At 43.5% G+C, this 26122-nt stretch overlaps 1 protein-coding gene across 4 annotated transcripts in view; it reads right to left on the bottom strand.

Annotated features, from left to right (window-relative positions):
* Positions 1 to 26122, bottom strand: part of MRNIP (MRN complex interacting protein) — a 27109-nt gene extending 987 nt beyond the window's left edge. The window contains exons 1-6 of one of the 4 annotated variants that reach the window (XM_017666954.3): positions 25995 to 26122; positions 12451 to 12510; positions 6583 to 6671; positions 2973 to 3048; positions 1579 to 1769; positions 958 to 1045 (exon numbers count right to left, since the gene is read on the bottom strand). In XM_017666954.3, coding sequence (XP_017522443.1) covers positions 958 to 1045; positions 1579 to 1769; positions 2973 to 3048; positions 6583 to 6671; positions 12451 to 12510; positions 25995 to 26060 — 570 coding nt within the window. In that variant the 5' untranslated portion in view covers positions 26061 to 26122. Of the gene's footprint in view, positions 1 to 957; positions 1046 to 1578; positions 1770 to 2972; positions 3049 to 3879; positions 3912 to 4582; positions 4762 to 6582; positions 6672 to 12450; positions 12511 to 25994 lie in introns of those variants that run through there. The other 3 variants (XM_037001978.2, XM_073221641.1, XM_037001977.2) reach the window with 3 other exon arrangements.

Genomic DNA, 26122 nt, shown 5'->3' with positions numbered 1-26122 from the left:
GGTATGGGGCTGTGGAAGTGGCTGCCCAGAGGGCCCATGTGAGGTGACAGTGCTGGGGCCTGGCTTCTCCCTTCTACTCAGGAACCAGATGTGCCAGCAATCTGGTTTACCACCTACTAAGGGCTCTGAATGCGATGACTGGTGGGACCCTGCATCCCAAGCCCTGGGCAGTATGTAGGGGCTGGTGGTCAGCTGCTAGTGATTAGATGACCATCAGCTCTGCTACTGACTGGCTGTGATCTGGAACCTTCTCCAGCCTTAGTCCCTCACCTTCAAAAACACACAGGTTTGTGGTGAGTGTTAAACAGGGTAATGCAGTTAAAATGTGCCAGGGCCTTGCTCAGTAACTGCTTCTACCATTACTCTAATTTAGAGGTCCAGGCCCATGTCCTTAGCTGGCGTTATAGTAAGTTGGCACCATCAGTCTGACCTCTGTACTCCCTGTGAAGGTGGCAATGCCACTCGATTATGCTGGGGGGCGGCAGTGCCTGATGCCCAGCAGAGGTCCTCTGCCTCAGCATCCACATCTCCGTGACCACGTAAAGCAAAACCTAGGTTCTGCGGCCTTGGCAGAGCAATGGGGCCTGCTGTGCATGGGGCATCAAGCCCCAGAGCAGATCCCAGGTGAAGAGGGCCGCAGAGCAAAAGGACTGCTTATGTGCCTGGGTGAGTGACAGTGACAGGACGGGAAGGGTGGGGACAAATCCTGGGTGGGACAGACACCCTCTTCTCCATGCAGAACTCAGAACTGTCCTGCCTCAAAAGCCCTACTGGTCAACCCAAGGCATGAAGCTGCCCTGAGTGGGAGTGAACATCACTGAGGATAAGCATGGTGGGGGAAGGTGCAGGCCTGAGAACAGCTGACGAGACAGAGAAGGCAAAACACCCGGATTTAAAAACTGTCTGCTCTCAATGGTCCCTGGGAGCAGAAGAGCAACACTGTCCTCAATCACTGACCTCCTGGGGCTCTAAGGTCACTTCACAGTCGCTGGAGTCCTGGGTGTCAGGGCTGCGTGGAGGCTGGCCCCTACTTTGGCTCCACTTCCTGGCAAAAGGACAGCGCTGTCAAGAATGCAGTCCTATCACTACATGGGCCATGATCCTGACTGGGTGGCCACCTAGTCTGACCCCTAGCACACACTGGGACCTTGTCATCCCATACAGCTTCCCGGGTGGTTGCTCAGCTTCACCCCACTGCTAGTAACAGGCTGCCCAGTGATACCCAAGGCAGTCCGTTCCTCTGCTCCACTGCTTGTAGTAACTAGAAAGTTCTTATTTGAACTGGAATCTGCCTCCCAAGAGCACCTGTCCCATAACAGCCACCCTGGCTCTAGATGTTGCCGTGTCTCAGAAAACTCACTGAAATGCAGAATAAGTCTGGAGTAGGAGCAGCCTATGAAAGTCAGGTCTTTCCTGCTCTAGGCTAAAGGCACCCAAGCCTGTCAGCTCCCCTGGCCACACTTCCTCTTGTCAACTCTGCCCTTGAAATAAATTCTTTCCTGAGGTCAGTGCCATCGAGACATTCAGAATTAAGCATGTGCTGAGCGTGCCCACGCCAGCGCCCTGCCCAGCACCTACCTCTGCATGGCAGCATCTGGTGCTGGCAAGGTGAGGAGGGCCCGATGGGACCGCGCCCCTGGCTCTCGCCAATCAGGCTCCTCCCAAGCCGCCAGGGGGAGGCCGCTCACCACTCCCCCATCTGTGAACCACCGTGGGTACGGGGCCCAGGCTGGGTTAGTGACTAGCTTGGCACCTTTTTCTAGGCAGGCCTGTAAAGAAGGGAGAATCCGGCTTTGCCATCCTGGATGAGGGTGGTCTCTTCAAACACCCTCTGCCTCCTTTTGGACTGGGTTCTGTGGAGTCCCTTTCCAGATACTTCAGCCAGCAGTTCTCTGAGGGCTGGGCTTCCTCCTACAGGATTGGAAGTCTGTGTATTCTTGGAGCTGGAAAGGAGGCACTTTTACTGAAAATCCCCAGCCCAACTCTGAGGCCTGATGGCCTCAGGACCCTGTCACCAGGGAAGGAACATGGCTTGACACTGGGGACGCTGCACAGCAGCAGAGACCTCAAGAAGTCACAGGGCACATCATCAGGGACTTTGCCAACATCCACAGCCTCTGCTCAGAGTTCTGAAGTCAAAGGCACGCAGAAAAAAGCAAGTATCTAGAGTAGCAAAAGTTGGGAAACAACCTAAATGCCCATGTCTAAGGGAACAGGTAGTGGTTTGCTCACTATATTCTGTACCTACTTAAAAAAAACACAGAAAACTATACAGCAACAGAGCAGACATAAGGAAAAACTCTAATATGTAACAGTATTTCTTATAATAAAGACGATGTAAAATTAAATCTGTAAGTGGATGAGATTGGACATGTAGAGCCAAATATGCAAGAGAAAGCCAGTGGGGTTCTGCCCTCACACTGGGGGGCACCTCTGACTGGTGTTTCCACTGCCCGTCCTTCCCTGGCAAGTCAGCGTTCCATGCACCTGGGGCATCTGGGATGTACCAATGGTATCCCCTGTGCAGTCCTTCAAGCTCTCACACACAACACCCCCGGCACTGTTTCTGTACCTACTTCACAGGGAACTGCTTTAGGACAACTGGATGGGGCCCTGCTGGGAGGCCTAGCCTGGGGAAGGGGACACAGAAACCCAGCTCCTCTCCAGCAGTGTCCTTTCTCCATCAGGGTGTGCCCGGCACCTGCGGGGCTGGAGGAGAAGCCTGGGTGGCGTACAAGCTAAGTTCAGAGGAGGCCTCCCCACAGACAAAAGAAAAAGTCCTTTCCACAGAGCACTGTAACTGTACACATGGCCATCCTCGCCTCAACAGAAAGGGACAGGTTTACCTGCTTGCTGCCGCTGGAGCTGTTAGCCCAGTGCCTATTGCTTGGTGGCACACAGCAGGTGTTGAGAACCACTGCCTAACATGGATCAATGGGCCCCGGCACAGAGCTGGTGGGCGGCTGGCTCACCTGTGGACATGCATGCTCCCCCTGCTGAGGACCTGCAGTTTCTTCACTGCTAGAGTTTGTAGGTGCTTCCGGAGACCTTTGGGAAAGAGCACACATAGGTCCCCTGTAAAATGACCAGGAAAATGAGACAAGAAAGGTGGCAGCAGAGGGATGCAAGGAGGTGACAGTGGGTACCGAAGAGGACCTGAGGGTGTCCTCTGCTGTTCAGATGTGGTCTAATCTTTTCCCCACAGTTCAGAGGCCTGACCACAGGGATCATTTGGTCCTTGGATTTAGGCTGACAGGGCCCTCTGTCAACAGGAAAGGGACACAGAGTAGAATGGGCAGCCTCCACCCAGGGAGGCCAGCTTGCTCCCTGCCTTTGCCAATGATGGGCTGTCACTGTGTGCCTGGGTGCTTCACTGCACCCCCATTTCCTCATCCAAAAATGGGGACAACAGAGCATGGGTAACTGTGGAGACAAATGATGACATGTGTGCACGTGCCCTGCTTGGGGCCCAGACACAGAAAGTTACATCAGCTGAACTGTCAGTAATGGAGGGGTCTTCGCTGCACAGGGTCACATGAGGATCTTTACAATTGCTATACCCCCACCACTGCAGGACAGGAGAGGCATTTTTCTGAGCTCAATGTGTCACAGTGTTTCTCCCAGCCTTCCTGGGACAGCAGGGCCCATCCACCTCAAAAAGAGGAGCCGGGGCCTCCACAGTCTCGAGTGGGTCCGGATGGCCAGTGACACAGTTACCATGGGAAGGCTGAGGTGAGACCAAAGCCACATCCCTCAATACCAGACAGGATTGTTACCTGCACAGATTGGAACTCTCACTACTGGGCTACGAGAACCCCAAACTACCAAACGAGGGCATCTCCACTTCACTGGGAAAAAGAGGTCTGTTTCTGTACCTACCTCACCAGGAACTGCTTCTTTAAAGGGTGATTCTGAAGATAAAATGAAATTATGGATGTGAAACACCTCCCCCACCATGCGGTCCATGCACCAATGCTCAGCTGAGCAGGGTCCTACCAGCTATTGTCCAGAACCTTGCTCACCTCCCTACAACTCAGGAACTCAGCTCCATCCACTGAAGGAGTCTCTCAGCAATCTGAGGATGTTAGTTTGTCCCCTCACCTCCCCACTGGAAGGCTGGGTGTCTACTGTTCCTTCATAGGTGATCTCTTCTCTCCAGCTACTTTCCAGCTCTTCCCACTGTTTTCCGTGTTCTACAATTATGTTGTGTGTCTAAGGGCAGATTTTTAACTTCAAATTAACTTATTGAGGTCTAATTAATATGTAAATAAAATGTACCCACTCAGAAGGGCAGTTAGGTGAGTTTTGATAAATTATACCTTTGAAACTATCACCCTGATCAAGATAAAGAAAAAAAGTATTTTGAGATATAACTGACAAGATGTAGAAAATTCTCATTGCCCCAAAAAGTGCCCCTGTGTCTTTGTAGGCAATTCCTTTTTCCTCAGAAAACCACTGATGGCTTGAGCATGTGATCTCTTGTGTCTGGCTTCTTTCATTTAGCAATTAGTTTTTGAGATCTGCCTGTGCTGTTTTTGTGCTAGTAACCACTGCATGAACATACCACGGTCTGTCCATTCACCTTTTGACGTATATGTAGGTCTAGCCTTTCGCCAATACCACACTGTCTCAATTCCTGTGGCATTACAATAACATCTTGGGTCAGGTTGTAGAATTCCTTCAACTTTGTTGTTTTCAAAATTGTTTTGGCAATTCTAGGTTCTTTCCATTTCTATATAAATTTTAGGATCAGTTTGACAACTGCAAAAGAAAGTTAGAATTTTGGTTGGGATTAGGTCAACTCTACATATCAATTTAGGATGAATTGACACCTTAATGATACTGAGTTTTCCAGTCCATGAACATGTTATATCTCTTCATTGATTTAGATCTTCAATTTCTCTCAGCAATGGTTTTGTAGCTTTTACTGAGGAGATTCTGCATTTTTATGTTACATTTATCACTTGGTAATTTTTTGATGCTATTATAAATGGTATTTGACTTTAAAAATCATTTTTCAGTTGTTCACTACATTTATATAGAAGTGAGATTTAACTTTGTATGTTGACTTCGTATCCTTGTGATCTTGCTAAATTAGCTCTAGTAGCTTTTGTGCAGGTCCACTAGGATTTCCTATGTACACGATCATATTGTTTGCAATTAAACTATGGCTTTATCCAGTTTGAGACTGATTGTGTTTCCAGAATTTGAGTAAGTAAACCTTTAATGCTGAAAAATACTCCAATAGTTTCAAATATTGTCTTTGCCCTCTTTATTTTCCCCTTGCTGGATCTTTTTTCTGTAGCCTCCATCTCTTTCATGTTTTACACCTTTTTTTCTTTCAGATTTATTTTCCATTTCACTAAACTCTCTTCAACTGCACTTAATCTGTTTACTTGGCCACTGAATTTTTTTAAATTTATTTTTTATTTTGGTATCATTAATATACAATTACATGAGCAACATTGTGGTTACTAGATTCCCCCCATTAACAAGTCCCCACCACATACCCCATTATAGTCACTGTCCATTAGTGTAGTAAGATGCTATAGAGGCCACTGAATTTTTTATTCCAATGATCATATTTTTAATTTCATTAACTCTTCTTGGTTCTTTTTCAAACCTATTTGGTAAGTTTTTAACGTTGTTTTCTCCTTCAATGATCAACCCTTTATTTCATAAAATATACTAAATAAACCTACTTAGTCATTTTTTAAAGTCCTTTGCTCCTCAAATGATCAATCTTCTCTTCTACTTCATGAAATATATTAAATATACAGTATTAGGTGTTCTGAAGTCTTTGTGGGTCTGACTTGGAGCTCTGTTGTTTGTCTTTTGTTCCAGTGGCGTATCCCTGGAGTGTTTAAAGAGTTTAGCTGAGTCCGTGCCCCTCGGGACCTTCTATGTGGTATTCCCTCAGGCCTGGGCTGAAGGTGTGTTGCCAAGAAAGGCAGGAGCTGCAATTACCTCAGCCTCCTGGGACAACTGAGAATATAAATTCTCAGCTTGCAGCTATTCACACGCTGCGTGTACAAATTGAGAAACCATGTGATTGCCTCCTCGCAGCTTTAAAATGCTGGAGAGACATTTCCCCTCTTCAGCTAGTGTCGAGATCCACACAGGCAGGTTCCCTGCCACAGAGGTGTTTGTTTGTAGTCCACTCCTATGCCGAGGGTGCAGCCCTCTTGAGGACTCACCACCATATAGTGGTCTCCTCCTGAAGTTCCCACACTCAGCAGGCCCCAAGCACTGCCTCGGCCTCCTGCACCCCTCCCAGCCATCTACATGGACACTCCAGAGCACCAGCTTCAATCACCTCAGCAACCCAGGGCTTACCCTCTGGATTTGGGCTTTTGCTTCATTTTTGACTTTTGATGGTTATTTACTTTCCTGTCATCTTATCAGCATATTTACAATACTGTAGTTGCATTTTTAGTTATTTTCAGTGGGAAGATTGTTCAGGGTATCTAGTCACCATATCATAGATATGGAAATCTAAAGGATTTCCCCATTGTTTACTTCAAGTGTCCACTCAAGATGAAAACAGGGCAAGATAACTGTGCCCTTCTGTAACATCTGTACCTGAAGGACATCTCTGAAACCTGTCCCTGCAGCAGATTTAGTTTTTGGACATGGCGTCTACAGTCAGCACCAGAACCCTCACCGTAAGCCTGAGAAACAAAAAATATGTTAGGTTTAGAAAGTGTTCAGCGAAGGCTGAGAAACAGATCCATTAGCGACACACCTCAGGGAGGCGGGGGTGTTCTTCAGGCCCAAGGATGCTGAAGCACCACACAGGGACCCTAATGACTGCCTGCTGCTTCTGGGGTGATTTATTAGTCTTGGTCTCAGTAGCTAATAGTTTCAGTCTATCTGGCTTTGCGACCAGCACCCTGAACTCTACAACTCTTCAAAGCCAAACTCAACCCCAAACCCCACACAAAGTGGTTAATGAGCATGAGTAAAAAATTCAAAAGAGACATGTGAAATGACACTTCCCTCACTGGTGATCAAGGAATGAATACACAAAATAAAAAGAGATGCTTTTTCAGCTTCTGTATAGCAAAGGACAGCATCAGTAGAACAAAAAGACATCCTACAGTATGGGAGAATATATTCATAAATTAAATATCCGATAAGGGATTGACATCCAAATTATACAAAGAGCTCACACACCTCAACAAAGAAAAAGCAAATAAGCCAATTAAAACATGGAAAGAGGAGCTGAACAGACACTTCTCCAAAGAAGAAATTCAGATGGCCAACAGACATGTGAAAAGATCCTCCACATCGTAAATCATCAGAGAAATGCAAATTAAAACCACAATGAGATACCACCTCACACCAGTTAGGATGGTCACCATCCAAAAGACAAACAACAACAAATGTTGGTGAGTATGTGGAGAAAGTGGAACCCTCCTACAGTGCTGGTGGGAATGTAAATTAGTTCAACCATTGTGGAAAGCAGTATGGAGGTTCCTCAAAAAACTCAAAGTTAGAAATACCATTTGACCCAGAAATTCCACTCCTAGGAATTTACCCTAAGAATGCAGCAGCCCAGTTTGAAAAAGACAGATGCACCCCTATGTTTATTGCAGCAATATTTACAATAGCCAAGAAATGGAGTAACCTAAGTGTCCATCAGTAGATGAATGGATAAAGAAGATGTGGTACATATACACAATGGAATATTATTCATCCATAAGAAGAAAACAAATCCTACCATTTGCAACAACATGGACGGAGCTAGAGGGTATTATGCTCAATGAAATAAGCCAGGCAAAGAAAGACAAGTAACAAATTATTTCACTGATCTGTTGAGTATAAGAACAAATAAATAACTGAAGGAACAAAACAGCAGCAGACTCACACACAGAACCCAAGAATGGACTAACAGTTGCCAAAGGGAAAGGGACTGGGGAGGATGGGTGGGAAGGGAGGGAGAAGGGGAATAAGGGGCTTTACAATTAGCACACATAATGTAGTGGGGGGGGCATGGGGAAGGTAGTATATACAGAGAAGACAAGTAGTGATTCTATAGCATCTTACTACACTGATAGACAGTGACTGTAATGGGCTATGTGGGGGGGACTTGATAATAGGGGGAGTCTAATAACCGTAATATTCAAGTAATTGTATATTAATGATACCAAAAAAAAAAAGGATGCTTTTTCATTAGCAGCCACCCATTTGTTCAGTAAATACTCTGAGCACTAGTTAGGTGCCAGGTCTTGGACTGGGTAAGGCAGTACGATACAGGAGTGGACAAAAGTCACTATCATCAGAGTTCGCAGTCTAGCGAGAGGAGACAGATGACAAACACTTGCATCAGCTATCTGCCGTGAGACGGTGGGAAGGTGATGAAAGGGGGTGGGCCAGAGCACGGACAGAGCACACATTTTGTACAGCATGTTCAAGGACTATAGATCCCTGGGAGGAGGCATCTGAGCACAAATAAGGTACGAGGAAGAAAGCCATGCAGACCTGAGGGAAAAGCATTCAGCAGAAGCAATGAAACAGAAAGAGTGCAGAGACCTGAGGCCGGCATCCTGGAGGCCATGTGGCTGGAGTGGAGTGGTCTCCGGCAAACGTGGTAGGAAAGGAGGTGTGAGATGGCAGGCCCTTCAGCAGGCACTTGGCCTCATGTGCATGAGACCTGCTCTGCTGTTGCCGTCATGAAATTTGAGACTTTTATCTTTGAACTTGTGTAAGCGGGATCTGATGGGACAATGGAACCTGTCTGTGTGCAGAGGGGACACACACGTGTCTACTGCTCCTTGACATACCATTTCATTTGTGCACAGCATGCTTGACCCCCAGGAGCACAGAATTCCAGGAGACTCATGGTGTACAGGGGTCCTGAGAGGCTCCAAGTGCAGCCAGTAGCATGTGCTATGCGTGCCTGAGGATGTGGGGGTGCCCACAGCCCACGAGGCCAGGCCATCCATGGGCACCGTGGTCATGCAGGAAGACAGGGGTGCTCTAAAAACATGCCCCATCAAGGAAGCCTGTCATGTCTTTCTTTACTCCTGCTATTTCCCTGGGACAGCCAATTGCTTATGCTAAAAATTATGACACACAGGAAAGGGAAAGACAGGGGAACCCAGAGTTCTCTGTCCTCATCTGTGAGCTGAAGGTAGACTGTGTGTAGAAAGTGTGCGTGCAGAAACAGCTGAGCCAATTTTGTGCGGCATTTCCACTCTTCCAGTAAGAATGAAATACACAGGCATATATGAGCTACAAAATGCCAGTTGTGAAATTTTGATTCTGCAAATACACTAAATGCTCTGTGCATTTAAAGCTGGCGTTACACAATACAAACGGTTAAGATTCATGCCAATAATTTAAAATGTTAGTTTTTACTTAGATGTTAAGTATTAACTAAGAGACATCATGAAAAAGCACAAGAGAGACCATGGAGGGAAGGAAAAGCTTTGCCCACTCCCTCTGCTCAGCCCTGTTTGCAGGACTGCAGCTTTGCTCTAACCTGGAAGGTCTGAGTGTCACGACCCAGCACGTCTGAGCAGGGCCTCCGGCTGCGGTGCTGAGAGTGACCCATAGGCAGCAACAGGCGGGGGGACAGCTACAAACATGAGGGAGCTGCAACACTGGGCCACCACAGAAAGAGGCCAGGCTGCGTGTGTTCTCAAGGCAGAGCCAACATCTGCCGATGGGTTGAATGAAGAGTATAAAAGAAAAAGTCACGGATGACTTCAACGTTTTTAGCCCCAACAGCTTGACAGGAACTGGCACTTGAGAGATGGGATGATTGTGGGAGAGCAGGTGAGGGAGTGGTGAGGGCTTCCACCTGGACACAGTGGTTCTCGGTGCCTGCTAGGTGACCAGCAGAGAGCTGAAGGGGCAGTGGCTTACTCAAGTTCGGGGGCAGGCCTGGGGTCTGAGACAGACATTCAAGACTGTCAGACAAGCTCATTTCAGACTGATGAGGGATGGAGTGTAGCCAGAGAAGAGGTCACAAAACTGAGTCCCAGAGCACTCTGATGTTCACAAGCTGGGGAGATGAGAAAAGACCAGCCAAGAGAACTGAAATGCAGCCAGGAAGACAAGGCAGCCAGGGGCAGGGTGACTGAAGTGCAGTGAAGACAAGGTCTACAGGATGAGGAGGAAACAAGCTGTGACAGACACTGCCAACAGGCTGAGTCATCTGGGGACTGAGAACCAAGCCAGTGTTTAGCAATGTGGACACCACTGCTGACTTTAATGCAAACAATTTTAGTGGACTGGTGGGGAGTGAAATCCCATTGGGACAAGTGCAAGGAGAATGGGCAGAGGAACTGGAGAGGAAACGGCAGGTTTAAGAAGACAGGTAACCCCTCTGGTGTCTGTGGTAAAGCACACACTCTCCCACATGCTGGCTGAAGAAGAAAACTGCTCCTCTACCTGGGTCCAGGCTGGACATTTTCCCTTGCAGTCCTTTCCAGACCTGGCCCTCAAAAGCCTCCTGGGTAGCCCCCTCTATGCTCTTGCCATTCAATGGCTAGAGGCAGCATGAGACAGGCCTCACGGGACAACAGAACCACAAGCCAGCAGAAGCTGAGGTCCCCAGATGGCCACACCAAGAATGGTGCCTGTTTATCTCAGTCCCTCCATGGCTGTTACAAGAGCAAGAGAAAGGACTTCTCTGTAGTTAGCCACCACAGTTTCAGTGTCTGTTTGCTACGGTGACCCTGTCAACCACAAGTCATATGCCACTGCACATGCACGGGGGTGCTGAGAGGAAGGCAAGGCTGCGGCAGGGAGACTATTAACACACACCGACATCTCAAACAGGCGGCAGCCACTAGCTCACGAGCTAGGCCCGTCCTCTGAGACCATCTCAGGGCAGCCTCAAAGGCTAGTCTGCTGACTGCTGACCAGACCATCCTCACGCCCACCCACCCCAGCTGACTGGGTGAGGCGGACACCTGAGTCAACTGGGCCCATCATATGGCTTCTCTCAGGAGTGGATTAACTGGGACTCAGCTGGTCCAGTTGGCTTTAAATGAGAGTGTGGCCTATGGGTGCTCCCATGCACTGTCTGGAAAGAGAGAGGAAAGGAAGAAGAGGCAGGGAGCGGGGGGGGGGGAGCCTCAGGGAGAACTAGGGCAGGAGGAGAAGGAAGATGCAATGATGCCTGTGTTGCCGGCAGTGTTTCAGTTCTCGGGGCCAGCTCTTCAAGGTCTCAGGGGTGAAGCTCCTACCTTGGGTTCCTCACGAGGCACCATTACCTGGCAAGTATATATTTTTATTTTGCTGATGCAGTTTTGAAGTGTGTTTTTCTCCCTGTTATTTGCAACTAAAAGAACCTTGGTTGACAGATATTCTTTGAAACAGCAGTTTAACTTCTAGAAATTTGCTCTAAGGTAGTAATCGGTCAAGTGGAGAAAGAGGTATTTGTAAGAAGTTTCAGTGTGGAGTTGTTCAGAACAAGAAAAGTAAAATCCATCTGAATGCCTGTCAATGTGGGACTGGTTACTTATTCAGTCAACGAGTATTTATTGAGCTAGCACTTACTGCATGCTAGGAAACATGCTACGTGCTAGGATGTATCAGTAAATAAAACACACCAAGCATCTGCTTCACGGAACTTATAGTCTGAGACAGACAACACTCACATGAACACACCTGGATATAATTTCTCATCAGGATAATGAGAAGAGCTGGGGACACTCCAACAATGAGTACAAAGGCCTTGAGAGGGAAGCAGGTTGTGCTGTTTCAAGATCAGAAAAAAAAGGCCTATGGCTGAAGCAAGGGAATGGGGAGATGAGGCTGGAACAGTGGTATCAAGGACTGGAGTGGGTGGAATAGGGTCTGGGAGGCAAAGGGCATGAGGCAATTTGGGTGCAGGACAGATTGTCGTATTAAAGAGATAAGGCTGGTCACCAGGTAAGTGCCTGAAGAATCATGATGCTGGGTAAAAAAAGCGGGCTAAACAGGAGCATTTGCCCTGCATTCTCTTCAGTCCACACTCTCTCCTGAGTCCCTCCTGATGGCCTCCGCTCCTGAGCTCACCCTTGCCCACACGTCCGCATGCACCAGTAACTGCCTGTCCATCCTCATTTGGCTCTGAATCCCCGGCTCTCTGCCTACAGGTGCTGCACTTGCCTTCCCTTGTGCTCAGTCTGGGTTTAAGGGACACGCGGGTGCAAGCACACATGTGTATTAAGTCTCTCCTCCCCTTCCACAAGAGAAGGACACGTCTACCTTTCACTATTCCCCTATGCTTGCACAAAAAAGGTGCTCAACAAACCCTTGCTGCCTGAATAAACAAATGGGGGTAACTGGCCAGGCACTGTTCCATTCATTTCTTTTCCTAAAGGAACAGGAACCTAAGGAACGAGAGCCCTGTGTCTAGTGAACTTGACCCCAATAGTGGAATGCTGGGACTCCATGAGAAGCTCACTTCTGCAGGGCTGGGTCCCACATGCCCCACTTCTCAGGACTCACCCGCAGAAAAGACTGCTTCTGTCCACAAGCTTTGCATGTCCATTTGAGACTCTTTTTCTCCTACAATAAAATTTCAGAAGTATAGCTTAATTATTTAAACAGGTGGAACTGGACCAGATATAATGACTTAAAAAGATGAATGGAAAATAATAAAGAGTCTAAAAAGCAAACCAACCCATACATATGAAAATTTAGTATTACTTAGAAAGGTAGCATTTTAAGAGTGAGAAAAGAACAGACTCCTTAATAAACGGTGCTGGGAAAACTGTCTACCCAAAATCAGGGTAGATCTCTACCACCTATGGTTCGCAAAAATAATTCCATAAGATTTAATTTCAATTCTTGATAAATCTGACTAGATGTGTGCTCTCTTAACATGATAAAATGCCTCATCTTCAGCTCTAAAGCTGGGGAGTCACTACCAGAACTCCCATGAAAGCTGAGAATAAGCCAAGGATCCCCAGCATTAGTTACCACTTTTTTTTCTAGATGTCCTAGCCAATGGGATTGCAAAAGAGAAAGTAATATGAGGTCTCAGAATTGGAAAGGAGGAAAAAAATTACAATTTATAGATTTTTTTTAACTTGTAAAACTCAAGAGAATTAAATGAAAAACAAAAACAAGACAATCTAGTATAATGGCTAGATACAGTGAATATGTCTTCAAAAATTAATACTGCCTTGAGAGGCAGAAAAAGATGGTGGCGTGAAAAATGAGGCAGAAACCTCCTCCCAAAACCGTGTATAACATGCAAATACAGCAAATATAACTAATCCTGAAAGAGGGACCCAAAAGAAGACTGCAACAGACTGCCTATATCTGGGGAAAATCTCACAGAAAAAGATGAAGTAGCAAAGCCGTGATCTGGGGGGACCCAATGCCTTCCCCAACCCTAGCTCACAGGTGGGAGGAAGAGGAATGAAGCAGGGAGGGAGTAGAAGCTCAGGACTGCTAAACACCCACCCTGGAGATCTGCTCTGGGAGCATGAACCTACATTACATGGTGCTCTGGAGATTAGTGGGGCTGCAAAGCAAAGACAGGCAGAATGCTCAGAGAGACTGAGATTCCAGCTGCTTGTGGAGAACAGGTGCCCACAACCAGACCCTCTGGGACAAAAGAAAGGCAGGTACTTTGAAAGACTTCCAAACAGCAAGAGGGGTGCTAAAGGGGCAAGGATTACACATAGCTTGCTGCTCAGGAGAAAGGACAGGTGGACAAAAGTGTCCCAGCACACTCATCGCAGCAGGTTGGGAACTTTCAGGGACTTCAGGCACTCCATGCCCCTGGATGGCAATGCAGTGCTGAGACCCCACTATATGATATGCAGCCTGCCACTCCTTCCTCCTGGCCAGCACTGGGCCACACACCTGCTGCCCCTGCCATCGCACCAGGCTAGCTGGAGGGTGGCTCTGCCTATGGCAGTGACAGGGGCACAGCACAGAGGATCCCCTGTGCACTTGGCCCACTGCTCCTGGTAGTAGAGGCAGGCACTGCAGCCAGGAAGCAGGAAAGAACTCTTTCTTCCCAGTAGGCACCAGCGCTGCTCACCTGTGACCCATGCCATCACTCCAGGGGCTGGGCAGCCCTAGAGAGTAGAGCTTCTGGGCACTAGAGGGTGCTATCTACACAAAGTTATTATTCCATAGTAATCATTAGAAGTATGAAATAGCAAAAGAATCTTGTACAACCCGAAATCCCTCAAACACCAGAAAGAGGGCTAAGTGAAACTGAAATCACCAATCTTATTGATAAAGATTTCAGAATAAAAATCATAAATGTGCTCACAGAGCTACAGAAATATATTCAAGTTCTCAGGGAGGACTTGAAGAAAAAGAAACTGTAAAATACAGTAGCTGAAATGAAACAAAATGGAGGGATTTAAAAGCAGATTAGATGAGGTAGAGGAGATAGTAAATGAAATAGAAATTAGAGAACAGGAATACAAATAAGCTGAGGCACAGAGAGAAAAAAGGATCTCCAGAAATGAAAGAATAATAAGAGAACTGTGTGACCAATCCAAACGGAACAATATGCACATTATAGGGCTACCAGAAGAAGAAGAAGAAAGAAAAAGGGATAGAAAGTCTCTTTGAGGAAATAATTGCTGAAAACTTCCCCACTCTGGGGAAGGAAATAGTCTCTCAGGCCATGGAAGTGCACAGATCTCCCAACACAAGGAACCCTAGGAAGACAACACCAAGACATATAATAATTAAAATGGTAAAGATCAAGGACAACGTCAGAGTATTAAAAACAGCCAGAGAGAGAAAAAAGATCACATACAAAGGAAAACCCATCTGGTTATCATCAGATTTCTCAGCAGAAACCTTACAGGTCAGAAGGGAGTGGCATGATATATTTAATGCAATGAAACAAAAGGGCCTCCAACCAAGAATACTCTACCTGGCAATATTATCCTTTAAATTTGAAGCAGGGCTTAAACACTTTCCAGATAAGGAAAAGTTGAGGGAATTTACCTCCCACAAACCATCCCTACAGTGTATTTTTATTTATTTGTTTGTTTGTTTGTTTTTTAAAGACAGAAAAATAGATTTATTGGTTGCTTATGGGTAGGAATAAATAGCAAAGGGTATATATTTTCCTTTGGAGGTGATGAAAATGTCCTCAAATTGGTGGTGCTTGTACATATCTGTGAATATACTAGAAAAACCATTGAATTGTGTACTTAAAAGAGTGAATTGTGTGGTATTTGAAATATGTTCAGAAATATACTGAAAGAGCAAACCTCCTCATGAACATTAAGAGAACTAAAATGCTGATTAAAATAGCATATAAATATGTAGGAAAATAGAAGTCAAAATCAAAGCATTTTATGGGCTTTGTATTGGTTCACAGAGGGTCCAGATATTGGTCACTATTACATCTGTTATGGTAAAACTTCAAAGGTAACCTTTTTTTTTTTTTACTTATTTTTATGAAGGTATGATTGATACACACTCTTGTGAAGGTTTCACATGAAAATCAATGTGGTTACTACATTTACCCATATTATCAAGTCCCCACCCATACCCTAATGCAGTCCCCTACAGTGTATTTGAAAGGGACTGCTATAGATGGAAGTACTTCTAAGGCTAAATAACTGTCACCAGAGAAAATAAAACCACAGTAAAGGAAGTAGACCAATTAATTACTAAGCAAATGCAAAATTAAATCAACTACCCACAAAGTCGGTCAAGGGATACACAAAGAGTACCAGATATGACACCTAATATATAAAGAGTGGGGGAGGAAGAAAAAGGGAGAAAAAACCCCTTCAGATTGTGTTTGAAATAGCATAATAAGTGAGTTAAGTTAGACTGCTAGATAGTAAAGAAGCTGCCCTAGAACTTTCAATAACCATGGATCTAAGGCCTACAATGGGAATAAGTACCTATCTATCGATAATCACCCTAAATGTAATTGGACTGAATGCACTAATCAAAAGATATAGAGTTACAGAATGGATAAAATAACAAGACCCATCTATATGCTGCCTACAGGAGACTCACTTCAAACCCAAAGACTAAAAGTGAAGAGATAGAAAAAGATATTTCATGCAACTAATAGGGAGAAAAAAATGGGAGTTGCAGTACTTACATTGGACAAAATAGGCTTTAAAACAAATAAAGTAAGAAGAGACAAAGAAGGACATTACATAATAATAAAGGAGTCAGTAGAACAAGAGGATGTAACCATTACAAATATCTATGCACCCAACATAGGAGCAATACATATGTGAAACAAATGCTAATAGAATTAAAGGGGGAAATAGAATGCAATACATTCATTTTAGGATACTACAACACACCACTCACACTGAAAGAAATCAACCAGACAGAAAATAAGTAAGGAGACAGAGGCACTAAACAACACATTAGAACAGATGGACCTAACAGACATCTACAGAACTCTCCACCCAAAAGCAGCAGGATACACATTCTTCTCAAGTGCACATGGAACATTTTTAAGAATAGATGACATACTAGGCCACAAAAAGAGCCTCAGTAAATTCAGAGGGATTGAAATTATACCAACCAGAATTCCCAGATCACAAAGGTATGAAACCAGAAATAAATTATGCAAAGAAAACAAAAAAGCCCACAAACAAATGGAGGCTTAACAACATGCTCCTAAATAATCAGTGGATCAATGACCAACTAAAAACAGAGATCAGGCAATATATGGAGGTAAATGAAAACAATAACTTAACAACCACAAAAATCTGTGGGATGCAATGAAGGCCATGCTCAGAGGGAAGTATATTGCAATATAGGCTTACCTCAAGAAAAAAGAACAATCCCAAATGAACAGTCTAAACTCATAATTAACAAAACTAAGAAAAGAACAACAAATGAGGCCCAAAGTCAGTAGAAGGAGGAACAATAATGATCAGAGCAGAAATAAATAAAATCTAGAAGAATAAAACAATAGAAAGAATCAATGAAAGCAAGAGCTGATTCTGTGAGAAAATTAAACAATACAGATAAACCCCTAGTCAGACTTATCACGAAAAAAAGAGAGTCTACACACATAAACAGAATCAGAAATGAGAAAGGAAAAATCACTATGGACACCATGGAAATATAAAGAATTATTAGAGAATACTATGAAAAATTTTATGCTAACAAATTGGATAACCTAGAAGAAATGGACAACTTTCTAGAAAAATACAATCTTCCAAGACTGACTGAGAAAGAAACAGAAAATCTGAACAGACCAATTACCAAAATGAAATTGAATTGGAAATCAAACAACTATCTAAGAAAAAAAGTCCTGGCTTCACCACTGAATTTTATCAAACGTTTAGAGAAAACCTAATACCCATCCTCCTTAAAGTTTTCCAAAAAGTAGAAGAGGAGGGAATACTTCAAAACTCATTCTATAAGGCCAGCATCCTCAAATACCAAAACCAGATGAAGACACAACAAAAAAAGGAAATTATAGGCTAATATCCCTGATAAAAATAGATACAAAAATCCTCAACAAAATATTAGCAAACTGAATTCAAAAATACATCAAAAAGATCATTCATCATGATCAAGTGCGATTTATTCCAGGGACACAAGGATGGAACACTATTAGAAAATACATCAACATCATATGCCACATCAACAACATGGAGAAATATCACATGATCAACTCAATAGATGCTGAAAAAGCATTTTACAAAATTCAGCATACACTCATGATAAAAATAAAAACTCAACAAAATGGGTATAGAGGACAAGTACCTCAACATAATAAAAGCATATCTGACAAACCCACAGCCAACATCACACTTAACAGTGAGAAGCTGAAAGCTTTTCCTCTAAGATCGGAAACAAGAGAAGGATGCCCACTCTCTCCACTTTCATTCAACAGAGTACTGGAGGTGCTAGCCATGGCAATCAGACAACACAAAGAAATAAAATGCATCCAGATTGGCAAGGAAGAAGTTAAATTGTCACTTTGTAGATGACATGACATTGTACATAAAAAACCCTAAAGAATCCACCCCAAAACTACTACAACTAATAACTGAACTCAGCAAAGTTGCAGGATACCAAATTAATACACAGAAAACCATTCCATTCCTAAACACTAACGATGAACTAGCAGAAAATGAAGTCAGGAAAACAATTCCATTTACAACTGTATCAAACAGAATAAAATACCTAGGAATAAACCTAACCAAGGAGGTGAAGAAAACTACAAGACACTCATGAGAGAAATTAAAGAAGACATCAATATATGGAAATACACTCCACACTCATGGATAGGAAGACTTAATATTGACAAAATGGCCTTTCTGCCTAAAGCAATGTACAGATTCGATGTAATCCCTATCAAAATACCAACAGTATTCTTCAACGAACAAGAACAGATAATTCTAAAATTCATATGGAACCAGGGTGGAGGATTCAAGATGGAGGCATGAGAGGTGAGACAGAGAATTCCTGCCCAAAACCCATACAGTGTGAAAATATAGTTAATACAACAAGCCCTAAAACAGCAACAGGAAAGAAGGCTGCACCAGACTGCATACAGACCTCATGAACAGAGCAGACCTCACGAAACAGGGTAATGTATGAAAGCCTTGATATGGTGGGACCCAAGCCCTTCCCCCACCTCAGCTCACCAGCAGGAGGAAGAGAAATGGAGCAGGGAGAGGGTGGAAGCCTAAGACTGCTGAACACCCAGCCCTGAGGTCTGCTTTGGAGCACAAACCTACATTATGTGGTGCTCTGGAGGTTGGTAGGGTTGGGGAGCTGGGACAGGTGGAGTGCTTGAGAGGCTGAGATTCTGGCCGTTTGTGGAGGACGGGGATCCACATCCAGCCACTCTGGGACAAAGGAAAGGCAGGCAGTCTGCGAGGCTTCCTAGAGGGCTACTGAAGGGGCGGGGTTTGCATGGAGCTTGCCATGCAGGAGAAGGGATAGGTGGACAAGATTGTCTGGGCGCACTCTGCCCAGCAGGTTGGGAACTTTGAGGAGCTTCAGGTGCTCTATTCCCCTGGCTGCCTACTCAGCTCCCAGGCCCCCCACTGTGACACACAGCCTGCTGCACCTTCCTCTTGGCCTGCTGGCATCTGTTCGCAAACCAGCAGTCACTGAGCTAGTGTCAGGCCAGCCAGAGGGAGGCCCGGCCTACAACAGCTGGAGACGCCAAGCACAGAAGCTTACACCTGTGTGCTTGGCCCACTGGCTCTGATACTGGAGACAGGTACTGCAGTCGGGAATTAGGAAACAGCTCTTTCCTCCCCCTAGGCACCATTGCTGCTCCCCTATGTCCCCCAACCTCACTCTAGGAGCTGAGCAGTTCCAGAGACTAGAGCTTCTGGGCACTAGAGGGTGCCACATAGAAATACAAAACATCAAAGGAACCCGGTTCAGACCAAAATCTCACAAACCCCAGAAAAAGGGTGAAATGAAACTAAGCTCACCAATCTTCCTAGAAGAGAGTTTAAAATAAAAATCATAAATATGATCATGGAGGTACAGAAAAATATTCAAGAACTCAGGGATGAATTTAAGATGGAGATTCAATCATTAAGAAATTCCATATCTGAAATGAAACATATAATGGAGGGATTTAAAAGCAGATCAGATGTAGTAGAAGAGATGGTAAATGGAATAGAAACTAGAGAAGAGGAATACAAATCCTGAGGCACTAGAGAAAAAAGAATCTCTAAGAATGGAAGAATATTGAGAGAACTGTGTGACCAATCCAAATGGAACAATATCCACATTATAGGGGTACCAGAAGAAGGAGAGAGAGAAAAAGGGATAGAAAATGTTATTGATGAGGTATTTGCTGAAAAGTTCCCCAATCTGGAGGAGGAGATAGTCTCTCAAGCCTTGGAGGTGCACAGATCTTCCAACACAAGGGACCCAAGGAAGACAACATCAAGACATATAATAATTAAAATGGCAGAGATCAAGGATAAATACAGACTTTTAAAGCAACTAGAAAGAGAAAAAAGATCACATACAAAGGAAAACCCATCAGGCTATCAGATTTCTCAACAGAAACCTTACAGGCCAGAAGGGTGTGGCATGATATATTTAATGCAATGAAGCAGAAGGGCCTTGAACCAAGAATATCCTACCTGGCAAGGTTGTCATTTAAATTTGAAGGTGGGATTAAACAACTTTCAGATAAGCAAAAGCTGAGAGAATTTACCTCCCACAAACCACCTCTACAGTGCATTTTGGAGGGACTGCTATAAATGGAAGTATTCCTAAGGCTAAATAGATGTCATCATGGGAAATAAAACCACAGCAACGTAGAACAATTAATTACTAAGCAGATGTAAAATCAAATCAACTACCCGCAAAGTCAATGAAGGCATAGACAAAGAGTACAGAATATACCTAACATAAAAAGAATGGAGGAGGAAAAAAAAGAACCTTTAGGTTGTGTTTGTAATAGCATATGAAATTAGTTAAATTAGACTGTTAGATAGTAAGGGATTTACCCTTGAACCTTTGGTAACCACGAATCCAAAGCCTGCAACAGCAATAAGTACATACCTATCGATAATCACCCTAAATGTTAATAGTCTGAATACACCACTCAAAAGACATAGAGTCACTGAATGGATAAAAAAACAAGACCCATCTATATGCTGCCTACAAGAGACTCACTTCAAACCCAAAAACATACACAGATGGAAAGTAAAGGGATGGAAAAAGATATTTCATGCAACTAATAGGGAGAAAAAAGTAGGAGTTGCATTACTTGTATCAGACAAATTCGATTTCAAAACAAAGAAAGCAACAAGAGACAAAGAAGGACATTACATAATGATAAAGGGGTTAGTTCAACAGGAGGATATAATTATTATAAATATCTATGCACTCAACACAGGATCTCCTACATATGTGAAACAAATACTAACAGAATTAAAGGGGGAAATAGAATGCAATGCATTCATTTTAGGAGACTTCAACACACCACTCACTCCAAAGGACAGATCAACTAGGCAGAAAATAAGTAAAGAGACAGAGGCACTGAACAACGTATTAGAACAAATGGACCTAATGGACATCCACAGAATACTTCATCCAAAAGCAACAGGATACACATTCTTCTCAAGTGCACATGGAACATTTTCAAGAATAGATCATATACTAGGCCATAAAAAGAGCCTCAGTAAATTGCAAAAATTTGAAATTGTACCAACCAGCTTCTCAGATTACAAAGGTATGAAACTAGAAATAAATTACACAAAGAAAATGAAAAAGCCCACAAACACATGGAGTCTTATAACATGCTCCTAAATAATCAATGGATCAATAACCAACTAAAAACAGAGATCAAGTAATATATGGAGACAAATGATAACAATAATTCAGCACCACAAAAAATCTGTGGGATGCAGCAAAGGCTGTGTTAAGAGGAAAATATATTGCAATACAGGCCAGGCCTACCTCAGGAAAGAACAATCCCATATAAACAGTCTAAACTCACAAATAACGAAACTAGAAAAGAAAGAACAAATGAGGCCCAAAGTCAGTAGAAGGAGGGACATAATAAAGATTAGAGTAGAAATAAATAAAATCGTGAAGAATAAAACAATAGAAAGAATCAATGAAAGCAGGAGCTGGTTCTTTGAGAAAATAAACAAAATAGATAAACCTCTAGCCAGACTTATCAAGTAAAAAAGAGAGTCTACACACACAAACAGAATCAGAAATGAGAAAGGAAAAATCACTATGGACACCATGGAAATATAAAGAATTATCAGAGAATACTATGAAAAATTATATGGTAACAAACTGGATAACCTAGAAGAAATGGACAACTTTCTAGAAAAATACAACCTTCCAGGGCTGACCTAGGAAGAAACAGAAAATCTCAATAGACCGACTACAAGCAAAGAAATTGAATTGGTAATCAAACAAATACCTAAGAACAAAACTCCTGGACCAGATGGTTTTGTTTCACTGCTGAATTTTATCAAACATTTAGCAAAGACCTAATACCCATCCTCCTGACAGTTTTCCAAAAAGTAGAAGAGAAGGGAATACTCCCAAACTCATTCTACGAGGCCACCATCACTCTAATACCAAAACCAGGCAAAGACACCATAAAAAAAGAAAATTATAGACCAATATCCCTGAGGAACAGAGATGCAAAAATACTCAATAAAATATTAGCAAACCGAATTCAAAAATACATCAAAAAGATCATCCATAATGATCAAGTGGTATTCATCCCAGGGAAGCAAGGATGGTAAAACATTGGAAAATCCATCAACATCACACAGGACATCAACAAAAAGAAAGACAAAAACCACATGATCTTCTCCACAGATGCTGAAAAAACATTCGACAAAATTCAACATCCATTCATGATAAAAACTCTCAACAAAATGGGTATAGAGGGCAAGTACCTCAACATAATAAAGTCCATATATGACAAACCCACAGCCAACATTATACTTCACAGCAGGCAAGACAGGGATGCCCACTCTCCTCACTTTTATTCAACATAGTACTGGAGGTCCTAGCCACGGCAATCAGAAAACACAAAGAAATAAAAGGCATCAAGATTGGTAAGGAAGAAGTCAAACTGTCCCTGTTTGCAGATGACATGATATTGTATATAAAAAACCCTAAAGAATCCACCCCAAACCTAAACTACTAGATCTAATATCTGAATTCAGCAAAGTTGTGGGATACAAAATTAATACACAGAAATCTGTTGCATCCCTATACACTAATGATGAACTGGCAGAAAGAGAAATCAGGAAAACAATTCCATTCAAATAGTTCTAAAATTAATATGGAACCACAAAAGACCCCAAAAAGCCAAAGCAATTCTGAGAAGAAAGAATAAAGTGGGGGAAATTATGCTCCCTGACTTCAAGTTCTACTACAAAGCCACAGTAATCAAGACAATTTGGTACTGGCACAAGAACAGACCCACAGACCAATGGAACAGGCTGGATAGCCCAGATATAAACCCAAGCATATACAGTCAATTAATGTATGATGGAGGAGCCATGGATATACAATGGGGAATGACAGCCTCTTCAACAGCTGGTGTTGGCAAAACTGGACAGCTACATGTAAGAGAATGAAACTAGATTATTGTCTAACCCCATACACAAAAGTAAACTCAAAATGGATCAAAGACCTGAATGTAAGTCATGAAACCATAAAACTTAGAAGAAAACATAGGCAAAAATCTCTTGGACATAAAACATGAGCAACTTCTTCATGAACATATTTCCCCAGGCAAGGGAAACAAAAGCAAAAATGAACAAGTGGGACTATATCAAACTAAAAAGCTTCTGTACAGCAAATGACACTGTCAGTAGAACAAAAAGACATCCTACGGTATGGGAGAATATATTCATAAATGATATATCCGATAAGGGGTTGATATCCAAATTATATAAAGAGCTCATGCACCTCAACAAACAAAAAGCAAATAATCCAATTTAAAAAATGGGCAGAGGAGCTGAACAGACACTTCTTCAGAGAAGAAATTCAGATGGCCAATAGGCACATGAAAAGATGCTCCACATCGCTAATCATCAGATAAATGCAAATTAAAAACCACAATGAGATATTACCTCACACCAGTAAGGATCGCCACAATCCAAAAGACAAACAACAACAAATGCTGGCAAGGATGTGGAGAAAGTGGAACCCTCCTACAGTGCTGGTGGGAATGTGAACTAGTTTACCCATTGTGGAAAGCAGTATGGAGGTTCCTCAAAAAATGAAAAATAGAAATACCATTTGACCCAGGAATTCCAGTTCTAGGAATTTACCCTAAGAATGCAGCAGCCCAGTTTGAAAAAGAAATATGCACCCCTATGTTTATCGCACCACTGTTTAATAGCCAGGGAAGCAACCTACGTGTCCATCAGTAGATGAATAAAGAAGACGTGGTACATATAAACAATGGAATATTATTCAGCTATAAGAAGAAAACAAATCCTACCATTTGCAACAACACAGATGGAGCTAGAGGGTATTATGCTTAGTGAAATAAGCCCGGAGGAGAAAGACAAGTACCAAATGATTTCCCTTATTTGTGGAGTATTAACAACAAAGCAAAACTGAAGAAACAAAACAGCAGCAGACTCACAGAGTCCAAGAAGGGACTAGTGGTTATTGAAGGTGAGGGGTGGGGGAAGGTGGGTGGGACGAGAGGGAGAAGGGGATTGAGGGTATGATGATTGGCACACATGGTGTGTGGGTCACGGGGAAGACAGTGTAGCACAGAGAAGACAAGTAGTGACTATGTGGCATATTACTACACTGGTGGACAGTGACTGCAACAGGGTGTGTGTGGGGGACTTGACAATATGGGTGAATGTATTAACCACAATGTTGCTCATGTGAAACCTTCATAAGATTGTATAACAATGATACCTTAGTAAAAAAAGAGAATGCAAATTGGCAAATTAGGCTTAGAAGTTACAAGGCATAAATCCACTTAAATCAATACCACTAAAATATATCACTGTTATTTACATATCCCATCTGACAGTTCATAATAGCATTTTTTGCTGATGCGAAGCAATGAAAACAAAATTAACACTACCTTTATAGAAGCCAACATCTGGTTAGAAGCAATAATGCATGAGTCCATTTATAAAAGCAACACAGAAAATGTTACCAAGGGGCACCAACGTTGAAGAAATGAAATGAAATAGTATGCTTAACATCACAAAGATGTCTGAGTTAACTCATAAAAATTAATATGATACTACTACAAAAGTCAGGTTTTCGGGAGTACCCAAAAGGATTCTAAGGAGAACATGCAGCATGTACTATGGATTTATGTGCATATATCCTACTATTTAGCAATTCTACTTCTTCAGTATGTATCTTTAAACACCATAACATTACTGTTTTCTGTGGGCATATATGCAAGTAAGAAATGCATTATAAAAAAAAAGGCTGGAAGGATGGACACACAGTAACTAGCCAGCTCTGGTGAACTGCTGTGACAGAATGTTTGCAGTCAGACAGGCCTGGCTCTGCCATGTATAGGATGGAAAGACCACTTGACTTCTCTGGATTTCTGTATTCTCATCTCATCTCTATAAAATCAGAATGATGCCTAATCCCAAGGTTGCTTAAATTAAATGAGATGTGTGAAATTTCCTGGTACACAGTTGACTTAGAGTTAACTGTTAACTCCCTCTTCCTCATTTAGTTTCAACTCACTTTTTATAGTTGAAAATAACCGTGAGCTCCTACAGTAATTATATATCTGTAATCATTTTAAAACGGAAAATAATTTCCACTAATTCTCAACTCCTAGAACACAGTCCAAAACTAAAAACACTTTGAGCTCCTAAAATAGTCGTTAGTCTCAGCAAGCTTACAGGTGCATACTCAGCACCCAACTAACTCTTAAACGTATTTAAAAAGTTTGGTGCTATTCTTTTTCTGGGCACAGACTGGCAGATAACTAGGAGGAAGAGGGGACTACCAGATACCCCAGGCAGCATTCTTAAGTGACATCAAGGGAGACAGAATATGACCCAGGAATGATCAGGTTTGGCGACATCCCCTCTCTTACATTCTGAAAATCAGAGAAGCAACAGGCTTTAGAAATACTGGTTATCCTGTTTAAATTACTCCAGGTGCCGGCTGTTTACGCTTTGGGGGAACAGGCGTGGAATTCATCACTTTTAAAAACTGTCATCCCCCTTGTGTTTAAATTAAGAAAGGGCCACTTTGGGGGCGAGGCCCTGCACAAAGCAGGCTCTCCTCCAGTTTCTAAACTACCCGCTGAACTTCGCAGAAGTTCGGCTGTCTCCGCAGAAACCATTCCCTTTGGTTTCTACGTATCTTACACCAAGCAAAAACCGATAAAATGCCCAGAACGACGTTACGGAGAGGCGACATCAGTGAACTACAGTCCCTAAGGAGAGTCACTGTCAGTCGGCCGGGCCCAGGTACACCCGCAATCAAGCGACAGCGCCCACGCCTCGCGGCAGGCCACGGGGAGGAGGCCCGGCACCCCGGCACCGCCACATCCTGCCCTCAGTCCCCGCGTCCAGAGGAGGCGGAGGCCGGTGCCGCCCCACCTGGTGCGCCTGAAAGAGGCCGCAGCTACAGCACCGCAAGACCCGACACTGCCGAGGCGGCGCCATGCCGGTCTTCGTCACCGCTGAGCGCTTGCGCGATGCGCGCCTGCCTGCCCGCCCGGCTCCGC

This window comes from Manis javanica, chromosome 14, assembly GCF_040802235.1.
Source record: "Manis javanica isolate MJ-LG chromosome 14, MJ_LKY, whole genome shotgun sequence".
NCBI lineage: Eukaryota > Metazoa > Chordata > Mammalia > Pholidota > Manidae > Manis > Manis javanica.
Note: the sequence above shows the minus strand (reverse complement) of the source record. Positions and strands in the feature narration are given on the sequence as shown.